Here is a 19,727-nt window from a genome sequence, read left to right on the forward strand (position 1 = left end):
AGACGAATACGTAGTGCGCTGCAAGCCCTGTAGTAAGACTTGTGCCCACTGCCCGTTTGTAGGTAGTTAACCCTTCCAGAGGCTGTCCAAGACATGAAGCCGGCTTGCAAGCAATCGGCTTACATGCAACAAACTTGTAGGCAACTGGCTTGCAATTGACAAGTTAACTTTGCTTGACGGCTTAACTGGCCTCAAGTGACTTGCCGCTGATAGATTTGCTGCTTTTCCAATGCAACTAGCTTCTAATCGAACCAATTACCTTACTTACGTATCAGGTTCGTTATAAGAACCGAATAGTTAGCTGTATTGCAGCCTTGTGTCTTTGCCCAGAACCCATAACTGGCCCGGGCAGCCAACCCATCAATTGCAAGCGAGTTGCCTGACCAGGATTATAGTCACCAGCTAGGTTTAAATCTGCCATGCAAATCGGCATAAGACTCGGATATATACCTAGTTTAAGAAGCCCTCTCATACAAATCCTCACACCGATCAACTGAAGTGGTGACCAAGATCTGAGACGACAAGTGTCAAGTGAACGCTGAGCACGAGAGAAAACACGGCACTGCCGTTGGTTTCTACTACCATCTATCCGAGTAAGGTACCTAAGGTCATTAGGCTGCTGATGCACTCAAGCTCCCGATCCCGATGTCCTTTTTCAAGCCAAAGTCAAACATCTGCCAGGCCAGCAACACGTATCCAACCAATTGTCCACACACGCACACACAACCGAAACCGCGAGAATTATATCTTGCATCGTTTATTTCGCGACCTCCTCAAGGTTCCTGACCACGTTCAATGGCACGGCCCGCCATGCCTTGAAGATTTGGAGGCGCCTCTCAGACTAGAACCCCGGGGCTTGCCTCGTCAGGGGAAAAAACTATGGGCCTGCCTTTTTTCCCTTTCCCCTAGTGACGGCGGGGCGAGGTGGGGACAAGGTCCATTGGCAGCAGACAGACAACCTCGCGCACTTGCCCAGCCCACACAAGTCTCAGGTCATGCACGCATGTTCCACGGGTCTAATTACTTTCCCGGGCTGGAAGCTCTCTTGTCCGCTGCGCGAGCGGTGTTCAATATGTCCAGAGCCTCTTTCAAGGTGAGCATGGAAAACTTGAAGTGGTCGGTGAGCGCCGAGTTGAGGTGGCCGACGACCTCGTTCCACGCCATTTCACTACAGCCGGCCTGCATCCACTCGAGGAGCTTCTTCCTATCTCGCAGGACGGCAAAGGTCATGTTCGGCTTGACTTCGTCGAGCAAGCTGCACGCCTCCACCTCGTCGGTGGGCATCTTCACCAGAAGGCATCTGCCGTGCTCGTCATACCCGACGTAGTAGTGGACGGGAACCTTGTTGAAGGTCACTTGGCTGTGGATGAGAAAGAGCTTGTTGGGTGGCGGATGGGGTTCACTCCCACCCAAGGAAGTCACTGACGAAGCGGTCAAGGTAGACATGTGCGTGGTCGAGGACTTGTCGGCTGAGCTGGCGCTGTCGCTCTGGCCTGAAGAGCCGTCCGACTTGGCTGGTGAAATTGTCTGCGGTCTAGGTAGAGACTCCTTGCGCTGTTGCTCGCGTCCTACGTGGACGGTGGCGGGGAGGTTCGACGTGGTGGATCCGGGAGAAGATTTGACGCTCCCCGGAGCCGAACTAGTATGTTTGACCAAATACCAGTAGGAATGGACGTCATCGGATGTTATGCCCTTGCCGAATTTATAATCCTCGACATATTCGGAAGGGAGGGCTCGACAAGGCACCAGATCGAATTGTTTCTGGTTCTTTCTGACGAAGACTGTGCTAGTGTAGTCTTCGTCGAGATTGTCATAGTGCTTAAGCCAGCCGTCCTCGAATGCGTCCTTCAGCACCTGAGAAAGAGCTTTTGTTCCTGCTCCCAAGCAATGGACAGATTGTTAGCCATGATTGCACATTCGGTCATGAGTAGATTGAAGCCTCTTACCAGAAGCCGAACTCGACATGGTCAATTGTTGTATGAGTTATAATTAACGACGGAGACTGAGAAAATAAACGGCCGAGTTGAAGCAAGAGACGTCGTTGGTCGCCAGGTGCTAGGCTTTGACAGTGCTCGCGGAGAAAGGGCAGAGTCGGGTGATCAAATGTGAAATGGAGCGGAGTGAGGTGTGAGTGCTTGGGGAGTTGATGGGTTTACGGGTCCTACATGGTTAGGAAGACGAGGACCGAGAATATATATCCGATTAAAGGGTTGTGGTAAAATCCAAAAGATTAAAAGTCAATTCATTTGTCTTCCAAGACAGCGCGGCTCAAAAGAGAGAGACACAAAAGAGACACAAATTGAACGTTCCTAAGGTCAGGAGGTAAGGTCGCACCCTGTCATGACGGGACGGTTGATTACAGCACGCCACCTTGATGCAGAATACTCCCTACCGAAGGTACCTATCAACTGCCTGCCTCCAAAAATGTGGTGTGCAGCCTGGTCAAGGCCCCTGTTGCGGCTTTTCCACGGCGGCTTGCTTACACCCTGGACACCATTTTAGAGGCAGTTACTATAATTAAATGGACACGCAACGCATGGATGTTCATGTCATGTCATTTCATGTCAACTAGCGCCACTGGGTCGAAACAAAACTACGCCCGCCGCACAGCTCGGTGATTTTTGGGGGCCGACACGTCTCCAATTTGACCTGAGGTGATGTCTTTGCCGCAGACCCCGCCATGCCATGCCTTCGTTCGTTGGCTCGTTCGTTCCTGTTGGCACTCTGCAGGCGGCCACAGATGCCCAATCACCCACCCAAGTGATTCCTGTTGTGACTGCTTTCTGTCTGTCTGACTGGATGCTCGGATCTCTGAGACGGACGAAACGTGGTGGGTATTACCAACGGTGCTGACATGTGTTTGGGCATGCTTATGTCTCCGAGGACAAGGCTGCTGCTCCAGGTCAAATCTCCAAGGAACACACGCCAGTCACCAGCCCACCCACCCTCCCCCCGTAGTCAGAGACCCTCATCCTGTGGTCAGAGTAGATGTCATGACGCCGAAACAGCCAGGTACGCAGCTTAGAAAGCTGACGTGTGCGGACCGGCGAGAAACGAGCAACACCGATGTACCACGTGGGACAGTGGAGGGAACTCGTTCCCGTGGCTTTGTTGAAGTATTAATTCGATCATGCCGTCCACTGATCCTTTCCTTTCAAATTCTTCTCCAACGCACGTCTCGAACCTCCTCCGAAAACTACCACATGCCCCCCCCTTCCACATCACCGTCTTTGAAACCTCTCTTTTCCTTGCCCTTATCCGTTTGATAGTGTAACACCTGCAATTCCACATCGCAATTCTACATCGCAATTCCAATTACATCGCAAATCTCGAACTTTGTGCCATTAACCAACCACCCTCGCGGCCCCGGCTCAAACTCGAGTTGCTTTGCGTAAACTACGGGTTGTCAAAGAGAAGAAAAGAACGGATTACATAACGAGTCCCACACGTGGCAGCTCGATATGTAAGTACTCATCATTGCTGAAAGCCTTGAACTCCGACATGGTGGGCTAAAAGCAGGCACCCGATAACTGCCCCAGTTAGCCATGGCTAATCTCCAAATTCACCTGATTCCAGGTCTCAGCCAATTGGACGTGTTGTTCAGGAGCCCATCCGCCTCTATGGCAATGGCGTCGCCGCGACCGACATAGAGCCCGATATGGAGCAACTAGCTGCAATGGCAGGTAACTGTTTAGCGTTCGAAAAGACGGTAAAGAACCTGGGAAAATTAGTGGCTGTGGTGCAAACACACCTCCCCAACCTACACTCACAGACGGTCGGGCAAGGTAAATATCAAGCAGCCTTGTTGGACGCGAATGACTTTGTCCGCACGGCGATCTATTTTGCCAGAGTCCCATTAGGATTCATGAACACCATGGCAGTGAAAAAGGTGGAGGTGCATAAAGCCAGAAAGAGCTTTATTACTAGGATTGGAGATGTCATGCTTGGTAAAAACTTTGACAACAAGTCAATCAGAACCAGGATCGACGACGCATCCCGTGCCGCTTTTGGTTCCCCCGCACCGTCTCAAGAAGCCATACATGCCGAAAATGCAAGTCTCGACATCACCCTGAGAGAGGTTAAAGCCATACAAGACCTCCTTAGGAAGTGCGGGAGAAGTACGGAGGGGGGTATCGCCGACGGACTTGAGCCGGCAATAGCAGCAGCACAGCACCTAAAGGGCATATTCAAAGACAAGAAGTTCGGCCCAACGCACAAGAGCGACTTCGATTTGTTTGACGCTCGGTTCAGAACGGAAGTAGAAGATAAAGTGGCCGACTGGAAAGAGTTGCTGACACAAGGCAGTCAAGGCAATTCGGCCTATGCCGCCTACACCAGAAGCATGAAGGACGCTGACTTCGACACGAAACTCAAAGAAATCTTCCTTGAACACCTAAAAGGTGGTCTAACAAACGAGATGGTCCGGGGATTTCATGTCGAAAAGGTGAACGAGGAAACCCTCAAAGACCATTCGCATGAATCCATTTCACTTCTGGGCTTTGTGGAGATGGTCGCACGAATTATAGCCCAATCGTGTGACACTTTGGGTAAGTCACGGATAGGAGACACCCCCTCCCAGGTGGCAACATGTCTGAGTCATTATTACCTTCGATACTCATCCAGCTAACGATACGCGTTACTAGATGCATTGGCTAGGGAGATAAAAACCGAACTGGCGGGCAGCTTGTCCGCCGGCTATCCATCTGTATTGTTCATTTGCAGTGGTAAGAAGCCTGCGGATCCGTTTGCCATCGCATCATCGAAAGATATGCACAAGCCGTCGAAATTGCTCGATCAGATGGTCGAGCGTTTCCGCACAACAGAGCGGCAAAAGCACCTGCCCCTCAAACATGACGAAGACGCGGTAAAGATGTCGGAGAAGGCCCACGTTCTTTTCGTCGAAGCCGAGGCAGAAGTCGCCGCGAAAATGAGCAGCGACGCGTACAAAAGCCTGAGCGACGAGAAAAAGGGGGACGAAAAGGAGAGCGTGAGGACGGCCAAGCTGAAAAGCTTCCACGACGCGCACGCACGCTCCATCTTCAACCGCCACTGCGAGACCGGGCTCGCGCTCAGCGTCCCGGGCTTCACGCCGCTGGCGCGTTGCCCGCGCTGCATGTTCGTGTCCAACTACGGCGCAACCGCCGAAGGCGCGCGGGAAGAGAAGGCCAATCTGCGCAAGGACAAGTGGGGGAAGTGGAACGAGGGCATGGCTTGTGCAGAGACCATCGTGCCTTTCTACTGTGGCCGCGGGGGCCATGGTGGCGCCGTTGCCACTTGATTAATTAGGCAAGGTACCTAGTTAGGTACCCAGGTAGGTAACCAAGCGAGGGCCACCCCAGGCTTTCCGGCAGGCTTTCAACCGGACGGACGAACAAAGAAGGGGGGACGAAAAGAGATCTCAGTCTGAGCAGGCGCGTGAGAGCGGCTGGCACCGCCTTCTCACCATCTCAGAAGAGGAAAGAGGCGAGGCAGTGCCAGCGAAAAGAAAAAGAAAATGGATTTGGAAAATTAGACAAGAGGTTTGAGTCCCACGGTCTATTTGAGGCGAAGGGGGCGCGACGCTTGCGCCCGCTCACCAGTCATTTTAGGTAGCTGTGGCACTGGCTGGCACATATGGCAAGGCTAGGGGGATTCTTGCTTTAACGCTGGGCGTTCGTGGGAGATGTTTGTACCTATTAATTAACGCTGGTTAGATTGCTGTAGGTACAACACTTCAAGGGCATAGCTTTTATCTCTCTCTTACCTACGATTCTTGTAACTCAAGTAGGTAGGTAGATACGGAAAAAATGAAGGAAGCGCCGTACGGCTATATAAGAAGATCTTATTACAAACCACTCGACTGTTAGGGTCGTCTGTCTGTAAGGGAGCACGGGCTCCACAGAATGCTGGGGTTGGTAATTATGAAGATAGAACAAAGGGCAAGCTCCTATCGCACGGGTAATACAGTCAAATCGGAATGCCACTCAAAGTGTATGAGTGCAGTGAATGTGTATTGCTTGCTTGAAGAACCAAGCAAGAACTATCTAAGACCGTGGGTACGGTCATCGTATTTATCTAATTGCGCAACCAATCAGGGTTCTCCCTTACAGTGCTCAGTGCCTCCGGGGCGCTCAGTCTTCAAGGACGACTGAGCTCTCAATGGTAACTGAGCACTTTCCTAATTGGCTGTTCTTCCTGCTCAGTGGGTCTTCCCAGTCTTGGCAGCCGAACGCACTGAGCGCCGCCTGACTGGCCGCACCGAGCTCATGTGGGGCCCGTCCTGCCCGCCAGTGCTGCCCAATCAGCAGTCGGCTTCCAGCGCCTCCTGCAGACTTGAGCCAGGATCGTAACATCTCTGGATCACTATACAGCGCAGTACGTAGCTGGGTATCACACGAGGCTTTGAGAAAGGTTGAAGAGCAGCGAAAACTCCTTACCAAAAAGGACCCACCCCTATCACCAGCCTGTTCAGGTTCTTTCTCTCGATCTATAGGGCTACCGTGTGCTCATACATTGAAAGTTTTGCTCGACCAGAACTTAGTCCTTCGGCTTGAGCATTTGTCTCTACACTAGCATTTGAAACGCGAAGGTGCTCCCCAGTTGCTGCTGGAGCCTCGTCAACGTATCGATCAAATTAGTGCCAATTCGACTATACCACAATCAAGCACTAGGCGAGAGCCTAGCAGGTTTGAGGTTGTCGAGGTAATAACACATCCAACAGCATTACCCAGATGCAGCAAATGCCATACATTAGGTCGTATAATGACGTCAAAGTCATATCCTCAGAGGCATATAGAGCTATTCCAGTTAGCTTTAGCTCCAGAACCAACTTTACAAGCAGCGGCAACTGCAACACCATCAACCCAGCTCATCACGGAAGACACATCACCACTACCCACACCACCTACTCGTACATCACCGCCTACTCGTGCACTACCGCCACCTACACTACCGCCGGCTTACACATTAGCACCTTCGTCAAGTCCATCTTCAGCCTCACTAAACTACTGGGACCCACGGGCAATCTATCAGAGATATACAAAGGCAAGAGACGCTTGGTATAAAGCCCAACCACTCGGGAGCATCAAAACCAACCCGCAATACCGGAAAGCAATGGGTCTACCTCTGCGACACAGCAAGGCAAGCTATGAGTGGTGCCTTGACTATAGACAGATGACGAAACAGTGTGCTACCTCAACAGGCTTAAGGGGCTGGATGAAGGAGGAGATGATGGCCTACTTAGATTAGAACAGATCAGAAGATGACCGGATTGAAGCTCTGGTAGCTCAGGAGAAGGAAGACGAACCATTGGATACCGGGAGAAGAGGTGTAGGCGAGATCTGGAGGAGGATGGACAGAGATATTGAAGTGCAGCAAGCTTTGTATTCGTCCAAAGTGGCGGAAGAGGGGTGTATTTTTGTTGGGACAGAGTAGTAGTGAGGTAAGCCCCTTGAAGTGTCAAGAAAGCAGTGATCATAGAGGCGTTGGTGGGGCAAGGGTGGATTGAGCTCGTCAGCCCTGGGAGTTATCGTGAGCCAAAGGCTCCTCTTCTCTTCTTTTACCTTGTCCTTTCTTTTGCCTTGTCTTTTCTTTTGCCTTGTTTTTTCTTTGCTTGTGTTGACAGCCCCGGGCAGTCAGTTCAGGTGCCACGCATCTGCCAGACCTCGCCCACTTTTCCTAGTTTAGCTCCTTTCGAGGGTCAGGTTTTTCCTCCTGATTCCTCAAGCAGGTTCACGCAGAATACAGCCCCGATTGCTTCTATGCGCTGCTCCCGGCCCCTACGCGAGCTGTATCACCTTGTCTTAAAAGTTTACAATATTGGCCCAAATCAAATTGCGGAAATCGAGACTTGTAATGCCTATATGTGCAGGGATGGAAGGCTTACCTAATATCCGCGGGCCCCGCGAAAATTTAAATTCGCGGGACCCGCGAACCTATTGGGCCCCGGGTTCAAGTTTCTTCTCATTCAAGTTAGCACGATGCAGTTTTCCATGACCAACAACGCCAAATACACACAATCCCCCCGAAACGAGTAAAACACTACCAATATGAATGAAATCAAGATATCACAAGGCATAATTAAGTCATAAGTAAGTAAATCCTCAAGGAACTGGCACGCGAGGCTTGCAGAACTGGGTCTGGTCATGCCCAGTTCTGGAAATGGTTAATGGAACCGAAACACCTCAACTCGTTAACCAAGTGCCACGAGATTCCGGCTTTTGCAAGTATATACCGAAATCTCCTGGTCGAGAAGTGAATATTAAACTGTTCTTTACTAGTTGGTCTAGCTTTTGAGGACATTGTGAAAAAAATAGGACAATGTTTAAGTGAGAGGAGGTACAATACATTGGGCATTATCTGGGAGAGTAATAGACCAAAAGATGGATAAGAAGTTCCAATAAAGGCATGAAATTAAGAAACAACGGCACTGCCATTGGTTTCTATCAAAATTCTTCTGACCTGCGGTAGTGAAGTGCCCAGCTTTCTATTTCCCCTATGGCGTGGTCTTTAAAGTCCTCTTTTAAAAAGAAGGCTACAAAGACTAAAAATCTATCAGACTAGCTAACTAATAAGCTCTCGAACACATATAGCGAACTAGGAACGCTCCTTGCGCCTTCCCAGCCTCCAGCGCTTTTAGTGTTCTCGCCCCACCCCGGTAACACGGCCTGCCATGTCTTGAAGTCGGGAGAGCACTTTGGCGTCAGCAGCTCCCAAGTCTTGTCTCCGCAATGAAAGAAAAAGAAAGAAAAAGAAATGAAGAACAACCGGGGAAAGCTCCCCATCTGCCGCCGGTGAAGCCAGTCTTTGCGACGGAAACATGGACATTGTGCCAGACAAGTCGCAGCCGCGGGGCACGTTCAGTTTTATGACCAGCCGCCGTCGCTGTCGGCCCCATACAGCTTGACCTTGGCCTGGTGGAGGATTGTGGAAACATTGGTTTCCGCAATCCTGGAAAAGCTTATGGTGCCGTGTTCCCCCTTCAGAAGCGAGGCGGAAAACGCCTCCCACGGAATCACGGGGCACTTCTCCTTGACCCATTTCTCGGCTTCATTGTCGTACTCGTCGCTGCCCATGTAAAGGCTGGTCCCGGTGAGGTGGCCGTAGATGAGGAAGAGCTTGCCAAACGACGGCAGTTCCACCGACTGCCCCGAAGATAGCGACGTGCCAGACGTGTCCGTGGCAGTCGAGTTAGCCTAGGAGCGCTCGCTCGAAGGGTGAGAGCCGCTCGACTCATCGCTGTTGGCCGGCGACACGGACGTCTTTCTCGGCGGACCCCCGGCAGCTGTCGCTGGGGTCGGTTTTTCGTTGGAGCTGGCGCCTTCACCGCATCTTTTGCTGGCTGAGCGTCTTTTGCCGGCTGGGCGACAATGGGGTTGATACGAATCTTGTAGTAATAGCCATCTGGGCGGTGATCTTTGTCATCACTGGGGTTCTTCCAAGCACCAGTAGGAGCATAATGTGCCGGAATAGTGCGATGTTGCTGAATCTGGAGTGGGTGAGACTTGGCGCCATGTTGGGTAATCGTGTGTGGTGCGTAGGCGGTGTTGAGACTCATATTATCCCGAGAGTAGAGTTTGAGGCCGACATTACCTTCCAAGACCGTATGAAGCTGTGGTCTAGCGAGATTTAACATGAGGTTCGCTCGCGAAGAGTGCCTGATCACTGAAGGATGGCAACGAAAACGGAAACGCGAAAAGACGAGGCGGCGGTGAGGCAATTCAAGTACCTTGGGTACGTTAAGTAGACTGTGGAAGAAGGAGGAAGGTGATGATGAAACAGTAAAATTGGATGTCAGGCTCTGAGTCCAGTGCTCAAGTGTCTGCTGTGGCCGGTTTGAGATTTCTGCAGGCAGAGTGCAGTCGATATATATATACCTTAGGTAGTAGGTATAGTTAGATATAACGAGAGGAAGCTTAGGGGGCTCCAAGCGAAACCAGGTAACCAACCACGTTTGGCCTTGTATGCCGTCACCCATGACTTTTACTGGATCAATGAGCCCGGCGGGGTTGCCATCGCCCCGCGTGGGCGGAAGCTTGATCTGGTCGAATTGGCGGGACATCTGGATGCAGATCTGGAGACATTTCTGCGTGCTCAGCCGTTCGTCCTTGATTTGCCGCAGCTCAACTGCGTCCTCGTCAGAGTCCACCACGGTGCGTTGGAATATCGAGTCGAGTTTATCGTCGATTGCCGTAAGGCGGTCTTCAAACGTCAAAACAGCGACCTGGACCATGTTTCGGTGCTCCTCAAATTTTTGAGCACTGACGGAGGAGGTACGACTAAAGACCTATGCAGCAGGAAAAGGTCAGCAAATGCCATCGTCCGCCCCATCGCTCCCATCCTAGGAAGTGCGATAGAGCGGAAGCGGGTATCAAGGGGAGAGCGTACAAAGTTGCATCGGTGAGGTTGATAATAATAGTGGATTTGTATCCAGCCAGCGTCCGCCGAAAGCCGTCGACATCTTCACCCAGGTACCTCAGCTTAGCCCAGCCCCGGAAGTTTGCCCGTGTGCTGCCGGATTGTGACACGCATTTAAGAAGTTTCTCCTCCAATTCGCGACATGCATTTCAGCATCGCAGTAGCGGGATATTGAGTGCGGAAAGGTCGGCATTGTCACGGTAGGTGCCGTGGTGGTGTCAATGACGTATACTGCGCCCTGATTGGGTGCATCCTTTTTAGAATGTGGTCTGTGCGCACTCGGCTTCCTTACGTCAGCCCTGCAGCCCACACCTATTTCCCCGCGCCCTGCGCCCGCGAATTGCTTCCTTCCTCTTTTCCTTCCTTAGCTTTAGATTCCACAATACAGGTTACGGTTATATTGAGCGTTATGCAGTCGAATCCTCTCCTTCGTGACAGGCATCCACCGCGTCATCGACTGTCTTTGTGAGCGAGGTGAGGGCGGCCTGCAAGGCCTCAACCTCCTTGATGAGGTCGAGGACCGTCTCGGAATGATGCCCCAAACCGTGGACCGTTTGACAGAGCTTAGTGACGGACTTCAGCGCAAAAGTAGCCAGCGCTATCAGCCTAGAAGCCAGGCCAATGACTTTAGCCATGATATCGACGGCGCTGAGACGTGAACGGCAAAAGGATGTCAAGCTGGGTAGGGATGCGATGAGGATCATCATAGTCGGCCATCATGGCCGGCCATCATGGTTCAAAAGAGAAGGGGCTGTCAAGTGCGGGCACCAATCGGACGCCTCGTATAACTGCCGGCTCGAGGCACGGGACCGCGAACAGCTGCGGGATCCGTCACTGGGCGCCTGAGAAGTCGGGAAATCCAGCGTCACTAAGTCTGGAAGGGTGGTGGAGCCGAGAAAGCAGGGCCCGGACTCCCCATGACGGGATGCAGTATTTCGACGAGGCGGCATAGCGGCTCGAGTAGCATGGCGAGCGGATCCGGCAGCTTCTCTGGGAGATAGTGGAAGCCGAGGCGCCACATGCGCCACGTCTGCTCCGTGTCTTCCACCAGCAATTGGAGACCACCAGCAGCTGGAGACGGGTTGCATTGATCCAATTTTGGGTCTTTCTGGTGCAGGTTTTCCAATAGGATCCTTCAACGATTATGCCGGTCCTATCGGTTTTTCAGCGGTCCACGCGCACTAACCTGGCCCAGACACTAGTTGGGCTGTTTAGATACGTCAGCATGGAAGCCTTTGAGAAGGGCCACCTGGGATCTCCCAACCTTGCGGAGGGGATTGAGCTATTTACCAAAGAGGCGGTGTTTACGAAGATGCCGGATACGACTTGGTTCCCTGAGGAAGACCTCGGCGGTAGCTTCTCCCGGTGAAGGCGGCAGGTTGCTAAAAGATTGACAGCTAGGAGTCAGTGGCACATATTATAGGCAATTACTAATCAGTGGTTGTTGCTAGATAAAGCGATCCAATCAATTCCATTCAAATGCAGCGGAATCGGGGTCAATCCTCCCTGATTGAGTATGGTCAACATGCCGGGAAATGGCCTTTTTTACTAGTATGCCCCTTTTCTGGTATGCTCGTTGTGGCTACCCCAAGTGGCACGTGACAGTTACTGATTGCCGAGGAAACGTAGCACTGACCAGACAAGTTCGTAATTACTACGTTACTCTCAGTCCCATTCGATTGGATTTTTTTTTATCACTGTCACGGCTGCAAAGGGCTACTACGCTACGCCGCAGCGAAAGCAAAAGTAGACCGTTGTACCAACTGGAGAACGCTACAAGCTCGCTTTAGCTAAGCTACTAATTAAAATCCCATTTCAAATCTCTACCTACACGCCAGCTATAATTAGAAATGGAACTGCCTACCCCCGAGACATCCGTCCCCGAGACATCAGTCCCCGAGAATGTCAAAGAGCGCCTCGCGGCCTCCTACGACGCCATCGCGGCCTCCTACAACGCCTGGACCGCGCAACACTCAGGCCTTCGCCTCCACTACGTGGAAAAACTGCTCCAGCTTTTGCCCCCTCTGCCTTCTGTCAATGACAGCTCCCCTAGCAGTTGCAGCGGCAGCGGCGGCAGCGGGGGTGGCAACCCGACGGCAGCGTCCGACTCGGCACCGGTACCAATGACTCACCTGGTGGAACTAGGCTGCGGCGCCGGCTTCCCCGTGACGCAGGCGCTGCTCGAGTTTCCCGACACGCCCGCAGGCCGTGGGCGGCGCGTGCACGTCACGGCCAACGACCTGTCGGCGACGCAGGTTGCGCTAGGCAGGGAGGGGGTGCTTCCACGCGCCGGCAGCCACGACCAGATCGAGTGGGTCGCGGGCGACATGATGCACCTGTCGTTCGCAGCGGGCTCGCTAGACGCCGTGGTCGCGCTTTACAGCCTCATCCACCTGCCGCGCGAGGAGCAGGTAGTGCTGCTGGAGCGCGTTGCGCGGTGGCTGAAGCCCGGCGGGCTTGTGCTGGCGAACTTCAGCGTCGAGGACACGCCGGGCGAGGTTATGGATCGCTGGTTGGGCGAGGAAAAGGGGTGGATGTACTGGAGTGGCTTCGGGGTGGATAAGACGCTCGAAGTTGTGACGCGGAAGGCGGGCCTAGAGGTGGTACTAAGCGAAGTTTCGAAGAACGAGGATGGAGTGGATGCCGAGTTCCTGTGGGTGATTGCGCGGGCGCCGGAATCGCTGGATTTGTGATGACGATGACGATGACGAGGGGTGGTGTTGGTGTTGGTGTCTGAAAGGCAATTTTGAGAGCTTGCTGCCGTTAAGTGACGTAGAAAAGAGTGACGTAGAAAAGAAAAAAAAAAGACTGATCCTTGAGCCGCAAATCCGCCGCCCTATACCTGCATGTAACACCTTTCGTGACAACCTCGGTGAGTCCCCGGCGTAAGCCTTATTATAGACGCGCTTTTTCTCGGATAGATTTATACGTGATAAGGGGCATTATGATAAATGCAGAACGGATAGTAGTAGCTATTGTAGGAACAAGAGCATTGTAGTACATTCCGGCATATTCCAGAACGTTCTTAGGGGCAAGGGGTCAACATCCTAGTGGGTCACTAACAGGGGTGACCGTGACTAAGATGTTCATGTATAAGACACCCTCTTCCTGTCCAACGGAGTTCGGAAGAGAGATAGATCAATCAAGAAGTAACCACCAACCGAACCACCTTCTATGTGGCTAAACCAGAACCCAATCGTGACTGTCACTACCAGAATGATATTGCGAATGACCTTGTCATTCCAACAGCGATGTTTCGGCTTGTCGACTGTAGTCTAGGCATAAAGGGCTGAGTCTCGGGGGCGCCTTGAGTTAAAAATTACCATGTTTCATCTATCTTGTTTTTCTTTCTGCTTTCTCATAGCACTGTTTAGTACGTTCAAATCCTTCCTAACGGTGAGTAGTAGTAGTATGAATAGACTGACAAAGCATCAGATGCGCCCTCACGCTTCTTTTATACTCCCGACTCAGTCGACACACACACACACACACACACACCGACCACGACAAAGTATCGAAGTTGGAGCAATGGTCTTTACATCTCTATGAAGATTTAGCACCACACCCTCACGATAGAGCTGCGTATTGCGCCCGAGGAACGTGGTGTCATCATGTCCAAGTCCCCGATGGGGAGCGAATGGCTCAAATCCGCTTCGAAACCTTTAATTCCACTGGCTTTCAAGTCGAAATGGACGCTGTCTTCTGACTATACCACTATGGTCGGACTGCGAAGTGTGACAGGGAGCAGCGAGAGGATCTGTTCGGAAACATCTTCTTGGTAATACTCCATTTCGTCTACTGCCATAAGTAGTCAAAGCCGTTGCCGCCTTCCGCCCCAATCACGCCGGCTCTGTGGGGCTCCTACAGCTCGAGCCAGGATCGTAGTGTTTGGTCTATATAAGACCTGTCTATTACAAACCGCTCGGCTGTTTGGGTCACCTGTCCGTAAGGGTGCACGGGCACCACAAGTATTGCTGGGATGGTATAATGAAGACTGAACAGATATGTTGATTACAGGTATAGGGACGGTGTTGGCGTTGCGGTTTGAGAGTTTAGAGTAGTAGAAGGTGGAGAAGTTGCCCAATCGGCAGCATTCGCATTCCGTATTTGCGCTGACGTCGGGGAATGGAGCGAGCAGAGAGGATAACAATGACTCATTCTAAGGTATAAACCTCACGCGATAATTAAATATTGAGTCAAGTGTAGCGTTTTACTTGCGGTTAATTCTGTATATCTGTTGTTGTGCTAATCTAGCTTGTGGGGTGAGAATTTGCATACTGATCAGGGGCAAGGGGCCCGGCAATCAGGGGTTTATTTACCCCCATACCGAATGTAATCTAGTGCAAATTCTTTTCCTTTTCTCTTGGCCCGCCCACCTCATAAAAGGCGGGCGGCCTGCTCCTTCCTCTGATCAGAGGTCCGGCACGCATCCCTAATTTTTCCTAGCTTTTTCTCCAAGAAACCACGTTCTTTTACAATGAATTGAGATCCCCAGACCAGTGCACGCAGTAGTGCCTTTCTATTAACATATTGTATTACCCGGCTATGGACTCCTGTAGTTGTACCTTGTAAAGCTCACCTGCAGCTCGCCTGCGGCTCGCCTTGGTGGGCGGGTGGGTGGGGCGCCTCTGGCATATTTGCTGACATGACTTGCGTGCGTCGAACATTTTTACACCTAAAGAGCGGAAGGAGAGAAAGCAGGTGCGGCAATGTCAGTTGATGGCAGCGTAGATCTGATTTGGCTCGTGAGAAGCAAATCCGAAAACGCCCGTCACTTTAAACTTACTTGGACATCACACAAAAACAGACATCCATCTTAGTCGCCGAGTCACTTCCAGGTTGCTATCACACTACCGCAACCGAAGCCTCCTGACTCTGTCCTAAAATAACTCGTCCACTTCTGCCTCTCCCGTTTTTTAGTGCAATTTGGATCACATTACCCAAATATTTGACGGTGCGGGGTCGTAGCTGTCTTTGTCTGCTCCCATCTTTCACGTGCTCTCGCGTCTCGGGCGTGTCAGCCAAGATGCAGCCTCCTTACATCCTGGGCCATCATTCGCGAAACAGAAGCCGTGCACACGCGCCAATGCAAGCCACATCACCAGGCGGGTCACCCCACACCCCGCATCAAAACTGAGAGAGACAAAGTGAGTCATTTCCTGATCTCCCGTCACGTTTTGTGTGGCATAATACAGGGGCTTCCTTCCACACTCTCGTCGCGTTTCTCCTGTTCTATTGCAGCTCTTACTCACTCTAGAGAATATCAACGTCACCAAGCAAAAATTCCGTTCCAAATTTCAAGTTCAAATCTTACGTAATGGCAGACTGGAAGGCACCCAAGTTCGGCTCGCCAGTGTGGCTGGGCATCTCGGCTACCGAGATCACTCGAGATAAGCGCTGGACTCATTAATTTTTATGTTTCTGCCCCTCATAGCTATTGAAACAGCCCATGAATTCTACTCGGCCGTCTTCAACTGGAAGTTCAAAGACACCCCCGGCGACCCCAAGAAGGCCGAGGAAGTCCGCCAGTTCGACTTCAACCCCGACGTGTTCTTGAGCGGCGGTATCCAGCTGTGCCTGAGCCGACCGGCACCCTTGCAACCGGTCGTGGCGGCGTCTGTGTCTACTGGCTCGTCAAAGACGTTGAGCAGATCGGAGATGCCATTGAGAAAGCCGGCGGTAAGATGCTTAGCTCCACTGAGAAGGAAGGTGAGAGCGGTTTGTATCGGTTCTTCGAGGACACGGAGGGAAACTTGGGCGGCGTGTACCAGTTCCTGGGCTGAGAGATACGATCAGTGCCTTGTAGTTTGGGCACGTAATTCGTCTGTTTCGACTTGTGTAGCAGTTATCTACGTTGGTTACTTGCAATACTCGAAGCAACAGCCCTCGGCTGGAATGTGACCGGTCGCATAATTCCATCTCTTCGATCTAAGAAATACCCATCTCTTCAATCTAAGAAATACCCATCTCTTCAATCTGAGAAATACCCATCTCTTTATCTGAGAAATACAGGGACATTTAAAATATCTCAATAATCACTGCAGTACGTTGATGTGATAAGCTAAAAAGAGACCCCTCTGTACCCCCTTACAACCTGCTCTGTTCCAACTTTCATCACATGATGTCAGGCGGTTGGTATGTGTCGAGCGCATGCCGTCGCGGAAAGTCGTGAGGCAGTGTAAAAACACGGGGAGGTGTTTGATATCATCGACTTCCGCTCTCCGCTCTTCAAGTTGCCTTGGCGTCTCCTGCGTCGGCCTGGAGTAAGGTGACTTCTCCAGCGGGGCTTTGGTGATTCCTTCTCGATGTCAAATGGTGCTCGAGGACAGGATATCGGAGACGTGTTGGCTGTGTCGATGCTCAAACTGAGGGTGCGCTCTGGGAGTGTCTCGGAAATTTTGCGGTGTTCGATGATATTATGTCTTGTAAGACCCGCCTTCGCCTCACTTGTCAGATCTGTCTCAGGCCTGTCTGGAATTGTATCTGTCTCATAAACGTCGGTTTCGAGCGAAAGTATTTCGATCTTTTCTTCTTCGATCTCGATGCTATCTGATGATGCAATCCCCGACCACCCGGTATCAAAACATCTCATCGCATCTTCGGTCATGGGGTGTGTACTGTTGAAGGTCGTACCTATAGGGAGACTCTCTCTCGAGGTCGGCGGCGTGAATTGAGCACCAAGAGTTGGAGAGTCGCAGGACGCAGGGTAATCGAGATAATCTGAATTTGATGTTGAGGACGCCGTCGATCTGTGTTGAAATATTGGCCGGGTCCAGGGGTCAGACAGCGGCAATTCGACTGGGAGAGACGTATTGTGAAGTTCAACAGGGGCAACGTAGTTGGCGACAGGATCGTCACGACCCAGGGGAGTGCTATCAAGTTCGACAGGGGCCGCAATGTCGGCGGAAGAATTGCCATGATTCTTGCCGTGGGCCCTAGGGTCGACCAAGGCATCAACGTATCGGGAGGCCACAAGATTCCAAACATGCTGGACTGGCTCGCCCGTTGATTGAGAATCTTCAGGAGCTAACACTGCCATGGTTGAAAATCTGTCCATGCTCAGTGAGGCATATGATTGGGGAGTAGGTGCTAGTGGTTCAACCATGCGCTGTCTTACTCCCTGCTCTATCAACTGCCTTGTGCGAGGACCTAGATTAGTTGCAGTTTGTTGAAACCCCGTCCTCTTCTTTTGTAGCTTCCGGTGATTTGATGCTTGCCAGGTCATGTGACGCATTCCTTCTGGCACGATCCTCGACAACCACCGTCTCCTGGTCTCCGTTTGTCTCGCTTGGAGTGCATATGTGCTAGATGTACCCGCGAGGTCTAGCGAATTCAAGCCGAGCGACGCTCGCCTTTCCGGTGTATCACGTGCCCTGGTGTTTTCCCCTGTAAGCACCTGCGTCCACCGTGTCCTACCCGACAGGCCCTTCTGGCCATCTCGTATTGGGTATGGGTCAATTCCAGTGCGCTGATTCTCAACGCGGGTGTTCGAATTAGCGTCCCAGAGGTTGATAGGGGCGGGCGGATCCGAGTCCTTCTCGAAGAGCGGTATGGGTCGAGACGAGTCCTCGAGTTCTGGTGGGGGTATAGAGGGCCTCGGAACGCCGGTATTCCAAAGCTCGACAACCGGCAATCTTAGGCCATCAGATTCTAGCGCAGTTGCCCAGGGGGTAGCATCGGTGCCAAAAACGCCATCAAGAAGTCCCGGGTGGTTTGTGATGAAGTCAAGGACATCGGGCGGGTGACTCTTGCACTCGAAGGACGTGGGGATGAAGTTTCTGAGAATCTCGCCATACATTGGTTCCACCTCCAATTCATAGGCGGTGGCTAGAAGTTCCATCGTTTGATAGTACTCGGCGTGGTCGGACCCAATCAGCCGTTTCTTCATGTTCAGGGACTGTCTGCACAACTTTATTGCTCTTCGGGAAGAGGACTGCGTCAGGTGTGTCAAGGCGAGGGCGTGCAGCAAATTTGGGATGGCCAAGTCCGGCGTGCGGTTCGAGCGTGCCATTTCCTCAATGAGCGGCTCTGCTTGAGGCCATTTCCCCAGAAACAAATAGCACATAGCCAGTTGAATCCGCAGTCGCTCAAACGCCACCCTGTCACCATTGCGTTTTGCATGGCGGTCCAGTGCCATTTTCAACAGCGTCTCAGCTTTGGAGAAGTCCTTCAATCGAACACTCTCTCTAGCTCGCTTCTCCAGCCCAGTCAGGAATAGCAGCTCCAAGTCGGCGTCGGCATCCGGCTCATGCTCTTCTTGTGTAGGAATTGCTATTTGTGTCGCCAGGGTTGGCGAGGACGTCATTATATCTTCACTTTCCCATGATGGCTTGTCCGCTTGCTGCAGGGAGGCCGCGTCGAGGGGTTGCGGCGCCGAAATCCAGTCAGGGGACCTCGCATGGCGATGGACCGGTGACATTGGAGTTGCCTCTATGTACTCTCTGATGCGCTCTATCCTGTGCGATGGAATGTGGCCTGTCGTGCTCCCCACTGCTTCTGGGAACGAGGACTGGAAATGCATTGAATAGCCACGGACTGTGCTTGCCGTCGAGGTCGCCGCTGAGTGGAAGTTTCTAGCGGCAAGAGCAAAGTTCTGCAAGTTGCGTGCGACGCGAGCCTCGGACGATTGTCTGAGAGCGCGCGAAAAGCCGGCAGTTGAGCCGATAGCAGCACGGAAGGAACTCCGGATGTACTCGTCGAGATGGGTCAGCTGGATGGCGATCATGTCGTGATAATCATTGGATCGAAGCGACAACGACCTTTAGCCGAGAAATGGGATCTTAGCCATCATTCGCCTACGAAACTAATAGTATTATTTCTAATGTATAAAGTTGCAGAATATTCGATGAGGAACTTACACATTGAACACAGACAACATGGTTTGCAAGGCCGAATTTGACTTGTACATCTTGTTTTGCAAGCCTTCAATATCGGTGGCATGGCGACTGAGGACCATAGCCATCCTCGTCGAGCGCCACAAGCGTGTGGGCCCAATGTTGATCTTCTTTATCAGATCCTGCAGTTGACCAAGAGACGTGTGACAGTCCTTCAAGACCGAAACACCATGTCGACAGAGATCCTCGTCAATCGGGGACAGGAGGTTATTGTGGCGCTGGCATTGGTCCAATGTACCGTCGACCGCAGTGAGCAATACAGCGAGCCTGTTGAGTTCCCCACTCAGTTCTGACAGCCTCGCGTCGACGTGACGGATTGACTCGATGAACTTGTTTAGAGATGGCGTAGCCTATATCAGAAAGCATTTATATCAGCGAGATACGCGAGAGCTCAAGAGCCCATTCGAGTCGATGGGCCGTAGAAATGGGGAGGGGGAC

At 52.0% G+C, this 19,727-nt stretch overlaps 7 protein-coding genes across 7 annotated transcripts; 4 read left to right on the forward strand and 3 right to left on the reverse strand.

Annotated features, from left to right (window-relative positions):
- Positions 1-1,020: 1,020 nt before the first annotated feature.
- On the reverse strand, positions 1,021-1,965 carry B0T26DRAFT_680014 (uncharacterized protein; the record flags this gene model as incomplete). Its single annotated transcript, XM_060440436.1, has 2 exons — positions 1,021-1,874; positions 1,947-1,965. The coding sequence occupies 2 exons, from the start codon at positions 1,963-1,965 to the stop codon at positions 1,021-1,023; spliced, it is 873 nt and encodes a 290-aa protein (XP_060291405.1).
- A 1,028-nt stretch (positions 1,966-2,993) lies between these two features.
- B0T26DRAFT_680015 (uncharacterized protein) lies at positions 2,994-5,278 on the forward strand (the record flags this gene model as incomplete). The annotated part of the gene is made up of 6 exons (XM_060440437.1): positions 2,994-3,012; position 3,270; positions 3,413-3,463; positions 3,577-3,683; positions 3,882-4,547; positions 4,644-5,278. 6 exons carry the CDS (start codon positions 2,994-2,996, stop codon positions 5,276-5,278), a joined length of 1,479 nt encoding a protein of 492 aa, XP_060291406.1.
- A 3,565-nt stretch (positions 5,279-8,843) lies between these two features.
- B0T26DRAFT_680016 (uncharacterized protein) lies at positions 8,844-11,030 on the reverse strand (the record flags this gene model as incomplete). Its single annotated transcript, XM_060440438.1, has 6 exons — positions 8,844-9,173; positions 9,254-9,570; positions 9,952-10,256; positions 10,366-10,488; positions 10,708-10,763; positions 10,842-11,030. 6 exons carry the CDS (start codon positions 11,028-11,030, stop codon positions 8,844-8,846), a joined length of 1,320 nt encoding a protein of 439 aa, XP_060291407.1.
- Positions 11,031-12,089: 1,059 nt separating this feature from the next.
- Positions 12,090-13,222, forward strand: B0T26DRAFT_726190 (S-adenosyl-L-methionine-dependent methyltransferase). The gene has a single exon (XM_060442810.1). It carries the CDS (start codon positions 12,246-12,248, stop codon positions 13,086-13,088), a length of 843 nt encoding a protein of 280 aa, XP_060291408.1. The 5' UTR covers positions 12,090-12,245; the 3' UTR covers positions 13,089-13,222.
- Positions 13,223-13,551: 329 nt separating this feature from the next.
- Positions 13,552-13,957, forward strand: B0T26DRAFT_726191 (uncharacterized protein). The gene has a single exon (XM_060442811.1). The coding sequence runs from the start codon at positions 13,720-13,722 to the stop codon at positions 13,942-13,944; it is 225 nt and encodes a 74-aa protein (XP_060291409.1). The 5' UTR covers positions 13,552-13,719; the 3' UTR covers positions 13,945-13,957.
- A 1,464-nt stretch (positions 13,958-15,421) lies between these two features.
- On the forward strand, positions 15,422-16,178 carry B0T26DRAFT_743615 (uncharacterized protein; the record flags this gene model as incomplete). The annotated part of the gene is made up of 3 exons (XM_060444284.1): positions 15,422-15,467; positions 15,842-15,942; positions 15,978-16,178. 3 exons carry the CDS (start codon positions 15,422-15,424, stop codon positions 16,176-16,178), a joined length of 348 nt encoding a protein of 115 aa, XP_060291410.1.
- Positions 16,179-16,394: 216 nt separating this feature from the next.
- B0T26DRAFT_447316 (uncharacterized protein) lies at positions 16,395-18,458 on the reverse strand. The gene has a single exon (XM_060435082.1). The coding sequence runs from the start codon at positions 18,404-18,406 to the stop codon at positions 16,520-16,522; it is 1,887 nt and encodes a 628-aa protein (XP_060291411.1). The 5' UTR covers positions 18,407-18,458; the 3' UTR covers positions 16,395-16,519.
- Positions 18,459-19,727: the final 1,269 nt, after the last annotated feature.

This window comes from Lasiosphaeria miniovina (assembly GCF_030549165.1).
Source record: "Lasiosphaeria miniovina strain SMH2392-1A chromosome Unknown B0T26scaffold_7, whole genome shotgun sequence".
Classification (NCBI taxonomy): domain Eukaryota; kingdom Fungi; phylum Ascomycota; class Sordariomycetes; order Sordariales; family Lasiosphaeriaceae; genus Lasiosphaeria; species Lasiosphaeria miniovina.